General features: G+C 40.1%; 1 protein-coding gene and 1 pseudogene across 1 annotated transcript; one reads left to right on the forward strand and one right to left on the reverse strand.

The window, feature by feature from the left end:
• Positions 1-4,121: 4,121 nt before the first annotated feature.
• On the reverse strand, positions 4,122-4,538 carry LOC145280381 (uncharacterized). The gene has a single exon (XM_080132151.1). The coding sequence runs from the start codon at positions 4,536-4,538 to the stop codon at positions 4,122-4,124; it is 417 nt and encodes a 138-aa protein (XP_079988277.1).
• A 6,863-nt stretch (positions 4,539-11,401) lies between these two features.
• Positions 11,402-11,587, forward strand: LOC145280539 (U2 spliceosomal RNA; annotated as a pseudogene).
• The last annotated feature ends 2,806 nt before the right edge of the window (positions 11,588-14,393 follow it).

Below are 14,393 nucleotides of genomic sequence, written 5' to 3' on the forward strand. Positions count from 1 at the left end.
TCTTTTGCTAAATTATTACTCTGCCAATCCATAGAAGGGGGCGGTATTTGACAAGCCATTGTTGATAAGGAATTAGCACCTGAAGAAATAAGAATTTTTTTTTATTTATAAAAGTGTCTGATTGGCGTATGGTATTTGTTTGCTTTTGTAAAAAATAATAACAATAACGAATCGCCTACCTTGTGTCGTGTCTTGTCTTCACTTTTTTCTTTTTTTTTTTTAACTGTATTCTTCCTTTCTTTTCTTTTTTTTTAAGTGTCTGATTGGCGTACGGTATTTGTTTGCTTTTATAAAAAATAATAACAATAGCGAATCGCCTACCTTGTGTCGTGTCTTGTCTTTATTTGTGTTTTTTTTATTACTTTTATTCCTCAGTCTGTGACTTCGTTTATTTCCTTGTTGTTGAGTTATTCAGTTGACGCGTGTATTTCGTTAGTTCACTTTACACCGTGATGATACAACGTTTTTGAGTTCCTACGTCGCGTTCGCACGTGGACTGATGGGTCGATTGGTTTTCGTTTTTTTTCTTCTCTTTTTTGTTTAATTTTTTTTTCCTCTACTATAACCGTAGATATCTAGTTACATTTAACCACTTCTGACACCATGTTGTATTATTTACATGTGCTGATGATTAGTGATTAACTAGAACGCTGAGAGACTGGAATGAAACGCGTTTATTTTCTAGTCTAACAAACCGGAACTGCTTGGCGGTGAGCCCGAAACCGGAAGTAGGGTTATGGGCGAGGAGTGGGAGGAAGACTGGATGGGGGTATTACTATTGGTTCTACAACAGCTGCATCATCTGGGAAACACTTTCCTTTCAAAAACAGCTTCATGGCTGGGAAGAGGTGAAATTCAGAGGATGCAAGGTCAGAAGAGTAGGGAGGATGGGGTAGGATTTCATAACTACATGCCCGTGCTTCTGATCTGGCGACATGCGAGTTGTGGACCAGAGCATTGTCCTGCAGGAGGTGGATACCTTTGCTGATCTTGCCCCGCCTCTTGATTTTGATAGCTTCCCTTAATTTCCTCAAAGGTGAAGCAGAATAGGCTCCTGTAATTGTGGTACCCTTTGCGAGGAAATCTGTCATCACTACTCCGTCCTGGTCCCAGAAGACTGTGAGCATGACCTTGCCAGCGGAGGGCTGCATTCTTGCCTTCTTTGGAGGTGGTGAGTCTAAGTGCTTCCACCGCATTGACTGAGCTTTGGTCTCTGGATCATAGTGGTGGACCCAGGTTTCATCCTGTGTAATCAGTCTTTTGAAAAACTTTCACTCATCTTCTTGGCACATCTCCAAATTCATCCTCGAGCAGTCGACGCATTCTTGCTTCTGGAGTGGTGTGAGCAACCTGGGAATCCATCTGGCAGACACCTTATGCATTTTTCTTTTAATGGTTGCTCCCTGAAATGCGCAAAAAAGTTTTTTCACTTTCTTCGTTTATATCTCATAGACCTTTTTCTTTTTCTTTTCTTTTTTTTGTAATCATGCGTGTATTTATTTATTTATAAACCAATGAAAACTTTTCGTGCATGTGCTTTCAGGAAGCATCCATTAAAAAAAAACGGTTTACGCAGAGTACACATTTCCCGTGAGGTACAAAAAAAAAATCTGTTTTCTAATATTGTCAATTTCAATATCGTTTCTTTTTATCATTTCTAATTATTTTCATGTTTGTCATTTTATTTATTAAATTACGTTTAAAAAATTGTTTTAAAAATTCCTGCGTTAATAAAAATCAATCATTAAAAAAATTCTGTTTTCTAATATAGCCAATTTCATTATTCCATTTTAGTTATAGTAATGACGTCAATATTTCGCTATCCAATCAAATTGCATTCTTTCAACCTGTGCCAAACGACTTCTGTTCCATTTTTATTTTCGTATTTTAGTTTCCTTAAAGTGCCAGACAGCCAGAATAGATACACAACACCCTCCTATCCTATGTTAAGAATGGCTTTCTAAATAATGTTTTTATTTCAGCACGGATCAATAAGTGGAAGGGTTAAGAGATTAAGAAGTGATAACAGTTCTGAATCCACATCAAAAGAATTCAAATCACTTCTTGTTCAACATAAAATCCGACACGAAACCTCAGCCCCCTACTCACCGTACCAAAATGGAACCGCGGAACGAGGATGGAGAACATTATTTGAAATGTCGAGATGCATGCTAATTCACGAGCTGTGGCCATATGCTTTTCTGTGTGCTACTTATATTCGAAATAGGTGCTATAATCACCGAATAAAACTGACAATTTATGAGGCACTAAAGGGAAGAAAACCAAATGTTAAAAATATGAACATTTTTGGTACAACATGTTACGTCTATGTGCAAAATAAACAAAATTAGATCCTCGGACAGAAAAAAGGAATTTTTGTAGGATACGACAAATACAGTCCAGCCTATTTTGTATATTTCAATGAAAAGAAATCTGTAAAGAAAAAATACAGTTAGTGATTTTTACAAATGAATTTAATGATGCAAGGGAAACCACTCAGGATAACACAAACCAAAATAAATATACTTTTACAAATGAATTTAACGATGCAAGGGAAACCACTTAAGATATTACAACGCAAAATAAATATATCAATCCATCACTTCGGAGACCACAAGGGAATGGCTTCATAGAACGTCAAATAAGGACTATCATTCTCAAGAAAGCCAAACAGTTAGGAACAACTCCTGAGATTGCACTAGTGCTGCACACCAATTTCAAGTGTCATACCAAGCTCTGCACAACTACTCATGGGTAGACGAATCCAATCTCCACTGATCACCAAAATCAGAAATGACAACCATGATCAGGATCAGATATACAGTGCATTCCCACAAAGTCAGCAGAACCAAATAAGGTATTTTGACCAACATGCACTCAAGGAAGATCTACCACCCCTATACCGTGGCCAACGGGTAAGGGTACAGAATCCTGTGTCTGGAAGCTGGGGCCCAGCGACTCTAGTATTCCAGGCCGATGACCACCGCTCCTATCTCCTGGAGAATGTTAATAGGCATGTGCTGTGGAAGAAACTGACAACACATAAGAAGTATTCCAGTGACGCCTACCCCACAAATGTCGCAAGACCTCCTCAACACAGCTCCACAAAAATGTGCGACGTCTGTGGATCCACTTGTGTTTGCAGCCCCAAACATGCCAAATGACATTCAAAAATGTACCCGTAGTGGTATGGTGGTACGACCACCATCAAAAATGAACTTATGGTGAGCGCACACTTATAAATTCCCAGCAAACATCTCATGGGGCAGAATAATCCCTTGATTCGCTGCAGCTGTTCAAGCAGTCTACCCTGAACCAGCTTTTCCAATTTTTTTGTTTTGTCTTACATGCCTAAGTCATCTTTGTTTTCAGAGAAAGGGAGATGTAATAATAGTGCTGCTCTTTCGTTTCAGTAACTTTTATATAGACTCTTTCGTCCCGCTTTCTTGATCTAACTTTTGTATGCACTCATGCATGTGCATAGCAATCTATTAATAAAGCAGGGCGCCATTATTCAGTTCCTTTCTTACTGAAGCGAGGTGCTTGCTGGGCAAAACAACAAACAGCTCACTTAAAATTAATTTTTCAAAAACATTAATAAGAAAACAAATATTTAGAAAAATTAATTAAAAACAAATAATCAGACTTAGCTTGTTATAATAGGTGTGAATTTATTTGCCCTGGTGTATCACACTCGTGTTTATTTTGAGTCAAAAAAAAGGAAGAAGAAATCCTTCCCGACTGGTCAAATGTTTTTGGCGTTAGGTTGGAAAGAAACGATAAATTAATTTTCTTTAGAAAAGCCGTTCGGGTAAGGAGCGGAGTGAATAGATAAGAAGAATGTTTTTCTTTTTTTTGTGTGTGGTTTCACCATTGGAACTGGCACAGGGTGTGTCGCGCACGAGCGACAGAGCGTGGCAGTAATGCGTCTTACTCCTCTGGTGTCGTGAGCAAAAAGAGGGCGAGAGACTCCTCGAATTTAGCGCGACAGCTTTTTTTGTCTTTTTCTTGGAGCTCTCCGGAAACGGTGAATGTTCAATGTCACTGTCAAAATTTGTTCCGGGGTAGACGCTACATACCCCCCTACTAGACAGTATATCGAACAAAAGAAAGTGGAAAAGTCACTGGGTATACACAGCAAATCGGTGAGGACGTTGCACTGATCTGCCCAATCTGGTAGAAGTTGTAATTACTGGTGAATCGAAGTTTCTGTTCTGAACTGCAGTGTTTTGTGTCCGTTTGCATGCTAGCACATCGTCATCCAGAATAGCTTTCTTCAGGCGATCAACACTGACTGAATCTCGTCTTCCGTCAATGTCGATAACGAAGAACTTTGAGTAGCGTTTCAATACCTTAAAGGGACCGGAATACGATGTTTGCAGTCGAGCTGTGCCTCCATCGTTCCGAACAAACACATGAGTCCACGATTGTATGTCTTTGGGGACGTGAGTGTGTGTGTTCTGTGTTCTCGGGGCAATGTAAAAAGGTTTTGCCAAGTATTCCCTCACACGAGAGGTATAACTTGTTGGGTCAGGCATGCGTGTAGGAGTGGTTGGTGCGACCATCTGTCCAGCGTTGTTCCGTAAATCATTTCGGCAGGCGTAAAGCCAATATCTGCTTTTATGGTGGATCTGATGCCTAATAGAATGAAGGGGAGGTACTCTGTCCACCTGTTAGGGTCGGAATGTGCTCTAATAGCTGCTTTCAACTGACGGTGCAGATGCTCGATCATGCCATTTGCCGCCGGGTAGTATGAGGTAGTCCGTATGTGTTTGCTTCCCAGTAGGCGAGACAACTCAGGAAAAAGATAGTAATCGAATTGTCTGCCCCTATCGGTTGTGATGGTGTGAGGCACACCATAACGCGATATCCAATGTGTAACCAGGGCTCGGGCAACAGTTTCTGCGGAAATATCTGCGATGGGGATGGCTTCAGGCCATCTAGAGAATCTGTTGATGCAAGTCAATAAGTATGTACAGTTTCTCGAATGTGGGAGTGGACCCACTAAATCTATGTGAACGTGTTGAAATCGTGCCTCAGGTGTTGCGAAGGTAGCAAGGGGACTTTTAATATGCCTCTGTACTTTCGATTTCTGGCAACGGACGCAACTTTTGGTCCATTCGCTAACGTCTCGGTTAATGGCTGTCCAGATGAAACGAGAAGTCACCAGCTTCTGCGTGGAACGAATGCCAGGATGTGACAAGTTGTGTAATTGAAAGAAGACAGCTCGCCTATGCTTAAGGGGTACATAGGGGCGTTCATGACCGTTCGAAACATCGCACTATATCGTCTCGTTGGAACAAGGTACTGGGACTTGCTTGAAAGTTAGATTTTCGGAGTGACGTAAGCGATTTAGTTCTTCGTCATTTCGTTGATCGATGGCGATCTGGTGGAGGTCGATCTCATCAATCGCTTGAATGGCATCGATGTGCATTCTCGACAATGCATCTGCAACTACGTTCTCCTTCCCTCTGATATACTTGATATCCGCAGTAAATTGTGATATGAAATCCAAATGGCGAGCTTCCCTGGGTGAGTGTTTTCCGGGCTTGGCAAGCAAAGCATGTGATAACGGCTTGTGATCCGTAAAAAGCGTGAAAGTGGATCCTTCCAACATGTAACAAAAGTGTTTAACTGCGCAGTATGCGGCCAAAAGTTCCCAGCTGAAAGTGTTGTATTTGGTTTCAGCGTGCTGAAGACGCCTTGAGAAAAAAGCTAGTGGTTGCCAAGTATTATCCACTAATTGTTGCAGTACACCTCCAATGCCAACGTCGGATGCATCGACGGATAAAGCTAGGGGTGCATCTGGACGGGGAAAAACCAACATTGTCGCTTCTGTTAATGCCTGCTTGACCTTATCGAAGGAACGTAATTCCGTTTTGCTTAATGTAATCGTCTCATTTTTTTTGTTTTTATTTCTGAGTACGTCGGTTAATGGCTGTGCGATTTCAGCACGATGGGGCACGAAACGTCGATAGAAATTAATTAAACCGAGGAACTCTCGAAGTTTACGAAGTGAAGTGGGAGCTTGGTAATCGACTATAGATTGGACTTTCTCTGGAAGGGGACGGATACCTTCTTTGCGATTAAATGGCCGAGAAACGAAAGTGAAAAACTCCAAACTCGCATTTTTGGAGGTTAATAATAACGCCATAATCTGTCAATCTGTGAAATAACTGCTGCAGATGCTGTAAGTGTTCACCTTCTGATGCACTTGCCATGAGGAGATCGTCGATATATGCATAGATGAACGGTAGTCCTCGCAAAACTGCATCGATAAAGCATTGAAAAGATTGCCCTGCATTACGTAATCCAAAGGGCATGCGTAAGAATTCGAAAAGGCCGAAAGGAGTTGTGATCGCAGTCTTAGAAACATCCTCTGGGTGTACGGGAATCTAGTTGTACACGCGAACAAGGTCAATTTTGGAGAACACTGTTTTTCCGTGAAGCGAGTTAGAAAAGTCTTGCAGATGCGGAATAGGGTAATTGTCTGGAGTAGTGCGACTGTTAAGTGCGCGGTAATCCCCACAAGGGCACCATTCGCCGGCTGATTTTTTTGGCACCATGTGGAGTGGCGATGACCAGTTGCTATTAGAGGGTCGAATAATGCCTAAATCCAACATGTGCTGAAATACTTGTTTAGCCACCCTTAAACGATCGGGTTTAAGTCTGCACGGGCACGCGCTCACAGGCGGTCCCCTTGTTTGGATATGATGAGTGACATCGTGTTTAACTTTGTCACTGTTAAACGTAGGACGAGTTAATTCCGGGAAACCTCGCAGCAAATCTGTATACGGATCCGTGGTGTCTTTACGTATAACTGGGCTGATCTCGGTCGACCCACTGATTATGCCTTGCACGGAACGTCCAGTGTTATTATCAATGAGTTTGCCGCGTTTGACATCTACAAGGATGCCGAAATGGTGCAGAAAATCCGTCCCTAAAATTGGAACGGGTAGCTTTGCGACGATGAAGACCCAACATAGTGCACGTTGTAATCCAAGATTTAATGTTATCGATGTCTCTCCGTAAGTAGGAATGGAGGAGTGATTTACTGCGTGTAGAAATAAGTTTGATTGAGGACGATTCTCTTTCACAAACTTCTTAGGGATGATACTGACTTCCACACCGGTATCAACGAGAAATCATATACCAGTGGTTCTATCAGTCATGTACAGGGTGCGACAAATGTTGTTCTTGCCAGGAGTGTCTGCCGCTCCTACTGCCTGGCCTGGGCGTTTCCCAAGAGACGTTTCTTCGTATATGAACATGGCTGGTGGTATCGGTAAGCTCTTTCACTGAAACTTGCGCAGTACTTGCAGAGCCCACCGCTGTTCTGAGTGCTGCTAAATCGCCGGGGACGGACTCACTCAGTGGGGTGCTTATGCATTTTTGGTTTGAGCTCGAGGCCACGTAACTGTTCACTCAGGTCATGAATCATTTGAGCCTGTCGCTCTAGTTCCTCGCGTATATCCGTGGAGAGGTTTGCGATATTAGGCAGGGCATCGTTAGAGCTGTGCGTGTGAATTGGGGCTATGGAAACGGTCACGTCCATAATTTTGTCGGCTAGGGCCGCTAGCTCCTCAATGGTTGAGGAGTCATTCGAAGAGGCGAGTATCATTTGAATACTCGATGGCAGTCTATTGACGAAAAGTTGTTTAAGTATGTCCGGCAGTAGTGAGTTCTCACCCATCAACAGCTTCATACGTCTGAGTAAATGAGACGGTTTCCGATCTCCGAGTTCTTCTTCTACAAGAAGTTGACGAAGGCATTTCTGTTGTGAATCGGTTGTCCTATGAATCAATTCCGATTTGAAATAATCATAGCTGATCGATCCAGGGGGTGACATAATCAGGTCGCGAACCTCCGCCATTACTTCATGCGTTAATGCGGCCACCACGTGGTTGAATTTCGTCACATCGCTCAGAATCCTTTGCGTGTAGAACTGGGCCTCTACGTGTGCGAACCATAATGTTGGATCGTGCGTCCAAAAAGGAGGAATCCTCAAAATAGCCTGAGTAGCCGTCGTTGAAGGAAGCGCCTCACTGTCCATCGTGGGGAATGCGTTGAAGAGAACGATGACCGCAGAAAATCTCCGTGAGATCCTTTACGCCTAGAAAAACCGATGTGCCGCTAAGGTCGACATGTACGTCATTCGGCGTGCACGTCGTCGCTGAGAAATTTCCCTTGTGTGATTACAGGTAATTCTTCCTTATTGATAATATCCACAATTCCTTGCATGTTCTGCCAAAGTCTGACGAAAAAAAGGGGTCACCAGTGAAGCGAGGTGCTCACTGGGCAGAACAACAAACAGCTCACTTAAAATTAATTTTTCAAAAACATTAATAAGAAAACAAATATTTAGAAAAATTAATTAAAAACAAATAATCAGACTTAGCTTGTTATAATAGGTGTGAATTTATTTGCCCTGGTGTATCACACTCGTGTTTATTTTGAGTCAAAAAAAAGGAAGAAGAAATCCTTCCCGACTGGTCAAATGTTTTTGGCGTTAGGTTGGAAAGAAACGATAAATTAATTTTCTTTAGAAAAGCCGTTCGGGTAAGGAGCGGAGTGAATAGATAAGAAGAATGTTTTTCTTTTGTTTTGTGTGTGGTTTCACCATTGGAACTGGCACAGGGTGTGTCACGCACGAGCCACAGAGCGTGGCAGTAACGCGCCTTACTCCTCTGGTGTCGCGAGCAAAAAGAGGGCGAGAGACTCCTCGAATTTAGCGCTACTGCTTTTTTTGTCTTTTTCTTGGAGCTCTCCGGAAACGGTGAATGTTCAATGTCACTGTCAAAATTAGTTCCGGGGTAGACGCTACATTACCAACCAGGCATACGTGTTCCAAGACTCATTATTACACATCCGTGCACAACACAGCATGACAGTGGGTCGCGACTAGACTGGTTGTCCTGTTCCTCTTCAGTTTTAATGTAGATGCAATCAAGTGGTCCGAATGAGCGTATGTTGACAATTGTTGTGGGGCCGACTCCAATGTGAGAGCTTAGTCATACAGTGTGTAGGTCGAGTTTTTTGTTCTCTAGAAGTCTCTGTCTGATGTGGGATGATGAAATTCCGTTTATAAATGCATCCCTAATGTACTCGTCCCTCACTTATATAGTCGTCACGACCTGGAAATCATAGTCCTTGGCGAGTTTTTTTCAAGAACTGTAAATATTGGTTCACAGTATTCCGGCGGAAGATGCTGTTTTCAGTTGAACAAAAACCTCATCGAGGATATTCATGGCTGTCTGGTAGGTAATAATATCGGAAATGTGTTTAAATATTGCCGGAGACACAAGGGTAATTAATAAAATTAGTTTTAAATCGTCCATTACTTGTGAACCACTAACCACATCATGGAATATAATGAATGACCTCTTCCAGTGTCTCCACGTGTCGGCAGCATCAATTTTTGTAGGATCTAAATCCAGCCATTTGAGTTTTAAGTATTTCTCTATTCTCAGTAAAATAAATTGTAATGAAGAAAAAAGTCGTAGACCGAGGAAGCTTGAAAAGAACTTTTATTTTACTGAGAACTGAGTAGGGAACGAGTCGCTGCGAATCTGCAGTTTTATTTAAAGAAAGAAGGAAGATGGGAAGAAAATTCAAGGGAAGTTACTCACTTCCTGAGATTATAAGCAAAAGTTAAAGAGTTGTTTTTTCTTTCAGCATATGTAGCAACGTTGATTCCAATGTATTTGAAAGGGAATGCGCTAGCAGTGTACCTGGAAATGGGAGAAATGCACCAGACCATCGCTGAAAATTGAAGATTGCGTTTTAGGAGAGTGTTTTTAGGGGTACAACAAACTCAAAAAAAGGGGCCTAAACAAGGGAATCAGTGGATATATAGGGCGCAGCCTTGAGAAAACTGTTAAGCTGACTGTTGTAAATGGTTTTCCTGGCCACATCTCCATGGAAGTGTGTAGCGAATGAGTGAGATTGAAACCATGGAGGGGGAGGAGATTTTGAGGCATGCCAGGGTGCTAGTGAAACATCCTGGTGAATTGGAGGCAGTTGTAAATCCCAGCCGAGAGGAACAGTTAGTGAGAGAGCAAAGGCGTAAATTTACCGGTAAATGTTTCATATGTCAAAAAAACCCACCTGCTAAGAGACTGTAAAGAGCTGCAACCAGGCATTATTTGTCTTCGGTGTGGCCAGGTTGGGCACATTAGCAGGAAGTGTTCTGTGCTTCAGGGAAACGAGTAAATTTTTTTTCCATTTTTAAACTTGAAAAATCTATCAAAATTTTTCTATTGGTTCAATTTTTACGATATTTTCAGGGTCAATGTGAAACTTTATGCTCTTTCCAATAAACCGATATTAATATTTTAGACAAGCGTTTTTTTTAAATTCACCCTCCTATTTTGAAATGTCTATTAAAATTTAAATAATTAATTTACTCACCTAAGTTTTATATATCACAAATTGAAGATAAAAGATTAATAAATAAAATATTCTAATTCAAAACAAAAAAGCAGTGTTTTTTGGAAATTTACCTGTAAAGTCCTAAGTGTAAAACCTTTTTAGTCACGTGCAAGCGACTCTATAAGTCACTCTGTCGGTCCGTCTGTCGGTCGGTCCATCTGTCCGTAACACTATTGTGCTTGGCCTTCTTGATTAAGATCAAAGGTATGTTGTTAATAGATGCTGTTCTTAGCTTTTTAAGTTTTTCTTGGCCTTTTGGCCAAGATCAAAGTGTAGTAGTTTTAAATGTTTTAAAATTGGGCTTAAGTAGGCACCCCCTCCCACCACACACACATAAATACAAATTTAAAGGGGTAACCATGATAAAAGAGGCTGGCCGAGAGAAAAATCATTTAAAATTTACAACAGAGACGAGATGGATCAACCAACCTCACCCCCTCTTCTTTTTGAGTTGGCCTTGTGCCTAAGTTTTTGTTCATTTTCCCAATTGTATTTTTTTTTTCGTGTGAATAAAAAATTTCATATCTCAAAGTGTAGTATCTGTTCCGGCAGATACTGCAAGCAAAGACCATATATGTGGGGGTAACCCCACATATCAGACCTTGGTCAATGTAGGGGCAACCCTTCATACCAATTGTCACTATCCAGCTCCCATTTCCCACCCATCGGGAGCTTGTCCCCTTTTCCCTCCCCCCTCCCTCTCTCCACATTAAAAAACGGCCTTGTGCCTAATTTGCTCAGTGGGGAAGCAAATAAATACTATCTGTTCCGGCAGATACTGCAAGCAAAGACCCTATGTGGGGGCGACTCCACAGATAAGACCTTGGACAATGTAGGGGCAACCCTTCATACCAATTGTCACTATCCAGCTCCCCTACTCCCCGGCGAGTTGGTCCTCATTTCCCCTTCACTCCTCACATTAAAAATCGGCCTTGTGCCTAATTTGCTCGGTGAGGGAGCAAATAAATAAAGCTTTTCTTGGCCTTTTAGCCAAGATCAAAGTGTAGTATCTGTTCTTACTACATGCTGTACTTATGTTTGTAACTTTTCCTTGTCCACATGGCTAAGATCAAAGTGTAGTATATGTTCTTAACAGATGCTGCACTTACATTTGTAACTTTTCCTTGGCAATGGAAGGGGAAATGGAAGACATTTTTAGTCGCATGCAAGTCACTCCATCGGTCGGTCTGTAACACATTTACATTTTATTTTATTTTTTTAAGCAAGGGGTATGGAGTAACATTTTTGTCCCCCGATTTATCAGAGAGGGACCTATGTTTTCAATGGATCCATCTGTCCGTTAGTCCGGATGATTGACGGATAACTGTCCATTAGTTTTTTCTGAAATTTTTATTTAAGTCATTTCAACCAATTTTTCGGTCATTTTAGTTTATCTTTAAGAATTTCATGTCAATCCTACATTCACGCATTCATTCATTACACGAGAGCATGCAACTAATGGCTATCGGCCTTGTTTTTTTAAAAACCATATTGATTTTTTTTAGTGGAAGCTTATGTTATGCTTAGATTGTCAAGTAAATATTGGATGCTGACGACAATTTTTTCTATTTCATTCAATGTTTTCGTTTTTAGATATTTAAAAAAATTCACTCGATAAAGAAGAATTAAAATATATTAAATTAAAAATTCATGTATTTCTTTGAGAAAAGAAAAAATTCATCGACTGTTTTTTTTAAGGCAAAAGCTTATAAGTAAAACTTGACTATTTTTACCTATGGAGACACATATTTCTTCACGCACAAGGCCAGACGGCTAATGCAAACATGTCGTTTTTACATCCTTCTGTCCATCCATAATTCTAAACAAGAACAAACATTGGTTCGTCGTTTCGCTAACACCGTAAAAATGCTTACGTAATGGTGGTGTTTTCAAATAGTTGTTTAAAATATTCTTTTATTAAAAAAATATATGGAATTTAAAATATAAAATATAAATATGGATAAATTCTGAACAATGAAGAATTGAACTACACATTCAATATTATTTTTTATAGGTAAGTGATTTTTTCGAATTTATATCGATTTTTTATAATCGAAGTAATTAAAATTTCGTTGATTTTCTTCAAATCTTTTTTAAATAAAACCGATTTAAAAAAACAAATATTGCATAATTTGCTATTACACCTGTTTTTTTTTTTTAATTGGTCTTTGCTTCTTGAATTAAAAAAAATTAGGGTTTGAAGTACATTTTTCAAGTAGTTATAAGCTTGTAAAGATAGGCAGTCAAATTATTCAATTTCTTTCACGCATTCTTAAGATCTGTTTCTGACACTGCTAATGATGCTGATGTTAAAGTCGAAATTCGTCAGAACATTACCCCAAAAGAAATAGAAGACAACTTGATCTTTCGTGGTCGACAATTTAAAAGATTATCAAATCGACTATTGCTATTCCATGGATAATACGCCAAAAGTATTAACGAAGCAATGAATTCAGAAAATTGTTATCAGTGGAAAAAAAACAATGAAAAACGAAATAGATGCTTAAACAGAAAATAATACCTATTGGGTAGTACTTTTCCCAAAAGATAAACGTCATTTCTACAAGATGGTTCTTTACAAAAGACTACGTCAGGCCTTGAACAGTATAAAGCTATATTTGTTGCCAAAGGATTCTCTCAGATTTATGTTATAGAATATTTTTCTACGTTTTCACCAACTGCAAACCTAATGACAATCAGAATTTTAATTGCAAATTGCATCACAATATAACCTTAACATCTATCAAATGGACATGCAAAATTTAAATACCTGACTGAAATTTATATTATCCCTCACGAGGGATTCATAATTAAAAATGTTTCATGTAGAGTCTTAAAAAAATCACTCTATTGTCTAATGCAAAGCGGTCGATGCTGGAATACAGTATTTCATGATTATATGATTGAGCAACAATTCAAAGAATGCCCAGTGGACCCTTGTTTGTATACTCAAAACAAAGACTACTGATTTTAGTTTAAGGGTCGATGACATTTTAATCGCATCAAATTGTGTCATAATGTTAACCAATGCTAAGAACAGATTAAATAAAAAAAATTAAAAACGACCGATCTTAGCAAAATATCATGGTTTCTGGGCATACAATTTACTCATGAAAAGGGAATTATTAAAATGAATCAATCGAGGTACATTTGATAAAATCCTATTAAAGTTTGGAATGCAAGAATACAAGGAACGCTTTACACTGATCGAAAATGATATCAACAAAAATACAGACACAGAATCTGAAATAATTGACGATAAACTATACAATGAAATTTTATTATTTTTTTTTCACACAGTGATCACCACTTATCAAGGCCCGGAAGCCACTCAGGGATAAGGGTTATTGCAAGTACATTACGTTAGTGTGGAGATTTGATGAAGTGTTTACTTAAGGGGGCGGTTCATTAGGAATTTGTTAACCTTGGACTTGAACACATCCAAGTTGTAGTCTGGTGGGAAGCAGGCAGACGGAACAGAGTTCCACAGGCGTGCAGTTCTAAGAAAGAAGCTTTGTTCATGGAATCCGCGTTTTGATTTAGGCACAGATATAGAGTGGGGGAAATTTTTCACAGTGGATTCAGCTAGACGGGTGTCTTTCGTGAAAGATTGACGAGGGGGGACCAGAGATTGGAGTTCAGACGAGCACCTGCCATGGAAATAACGATAAAACAAGGATAGGCTCGCAACGTCTCTTCTGTGGGAGAGAGGTTGCAGGGTAGAGAAAAGGGCATCCCCCACTAAGCCACGAAGTCTATTTTGTACTCTGTCAAGGCAGGATAGGCTGTTTTTAGCAGATCCCGCCCAGATATGGCAACAGTATTCCATCCTTGGACGTATTTGGCTTTTATATAGATAGAGAATTGCATCAGTAGTGAGATATCTTCTGGAGCGGTAGAAGGATCCCACCATCTTTCCAGCAACCTTGGCAACAGACTTGATGCACGTGTTCCATTTCAGA

This window comes from Euprymna scolopes, chromosome 7, assembly GCF_053919585.1.
Source record: "Euprymna scolopes isolate OS-2025 chromosome 7, ASM5391958v1, whole genome shotgun sequence".
Taxonomy (NCBI): domain Eukaryota; kingdom Metazoa; phylum Mollusca; class Cephalopoda; order Sepiida; family Sepiolidae; genus Euprymna; species Euprymna scolopes.

What these genes read in the sequence shown, in the direction of transcription:
- LOC145280381 (XM_080132151.1), bottom strand. Translation starts at nt 4,538, where the DNA reads ATGCCTGACCCAACAAGTTATACCTCTCGTGTGAGGGAATACTTGGCA.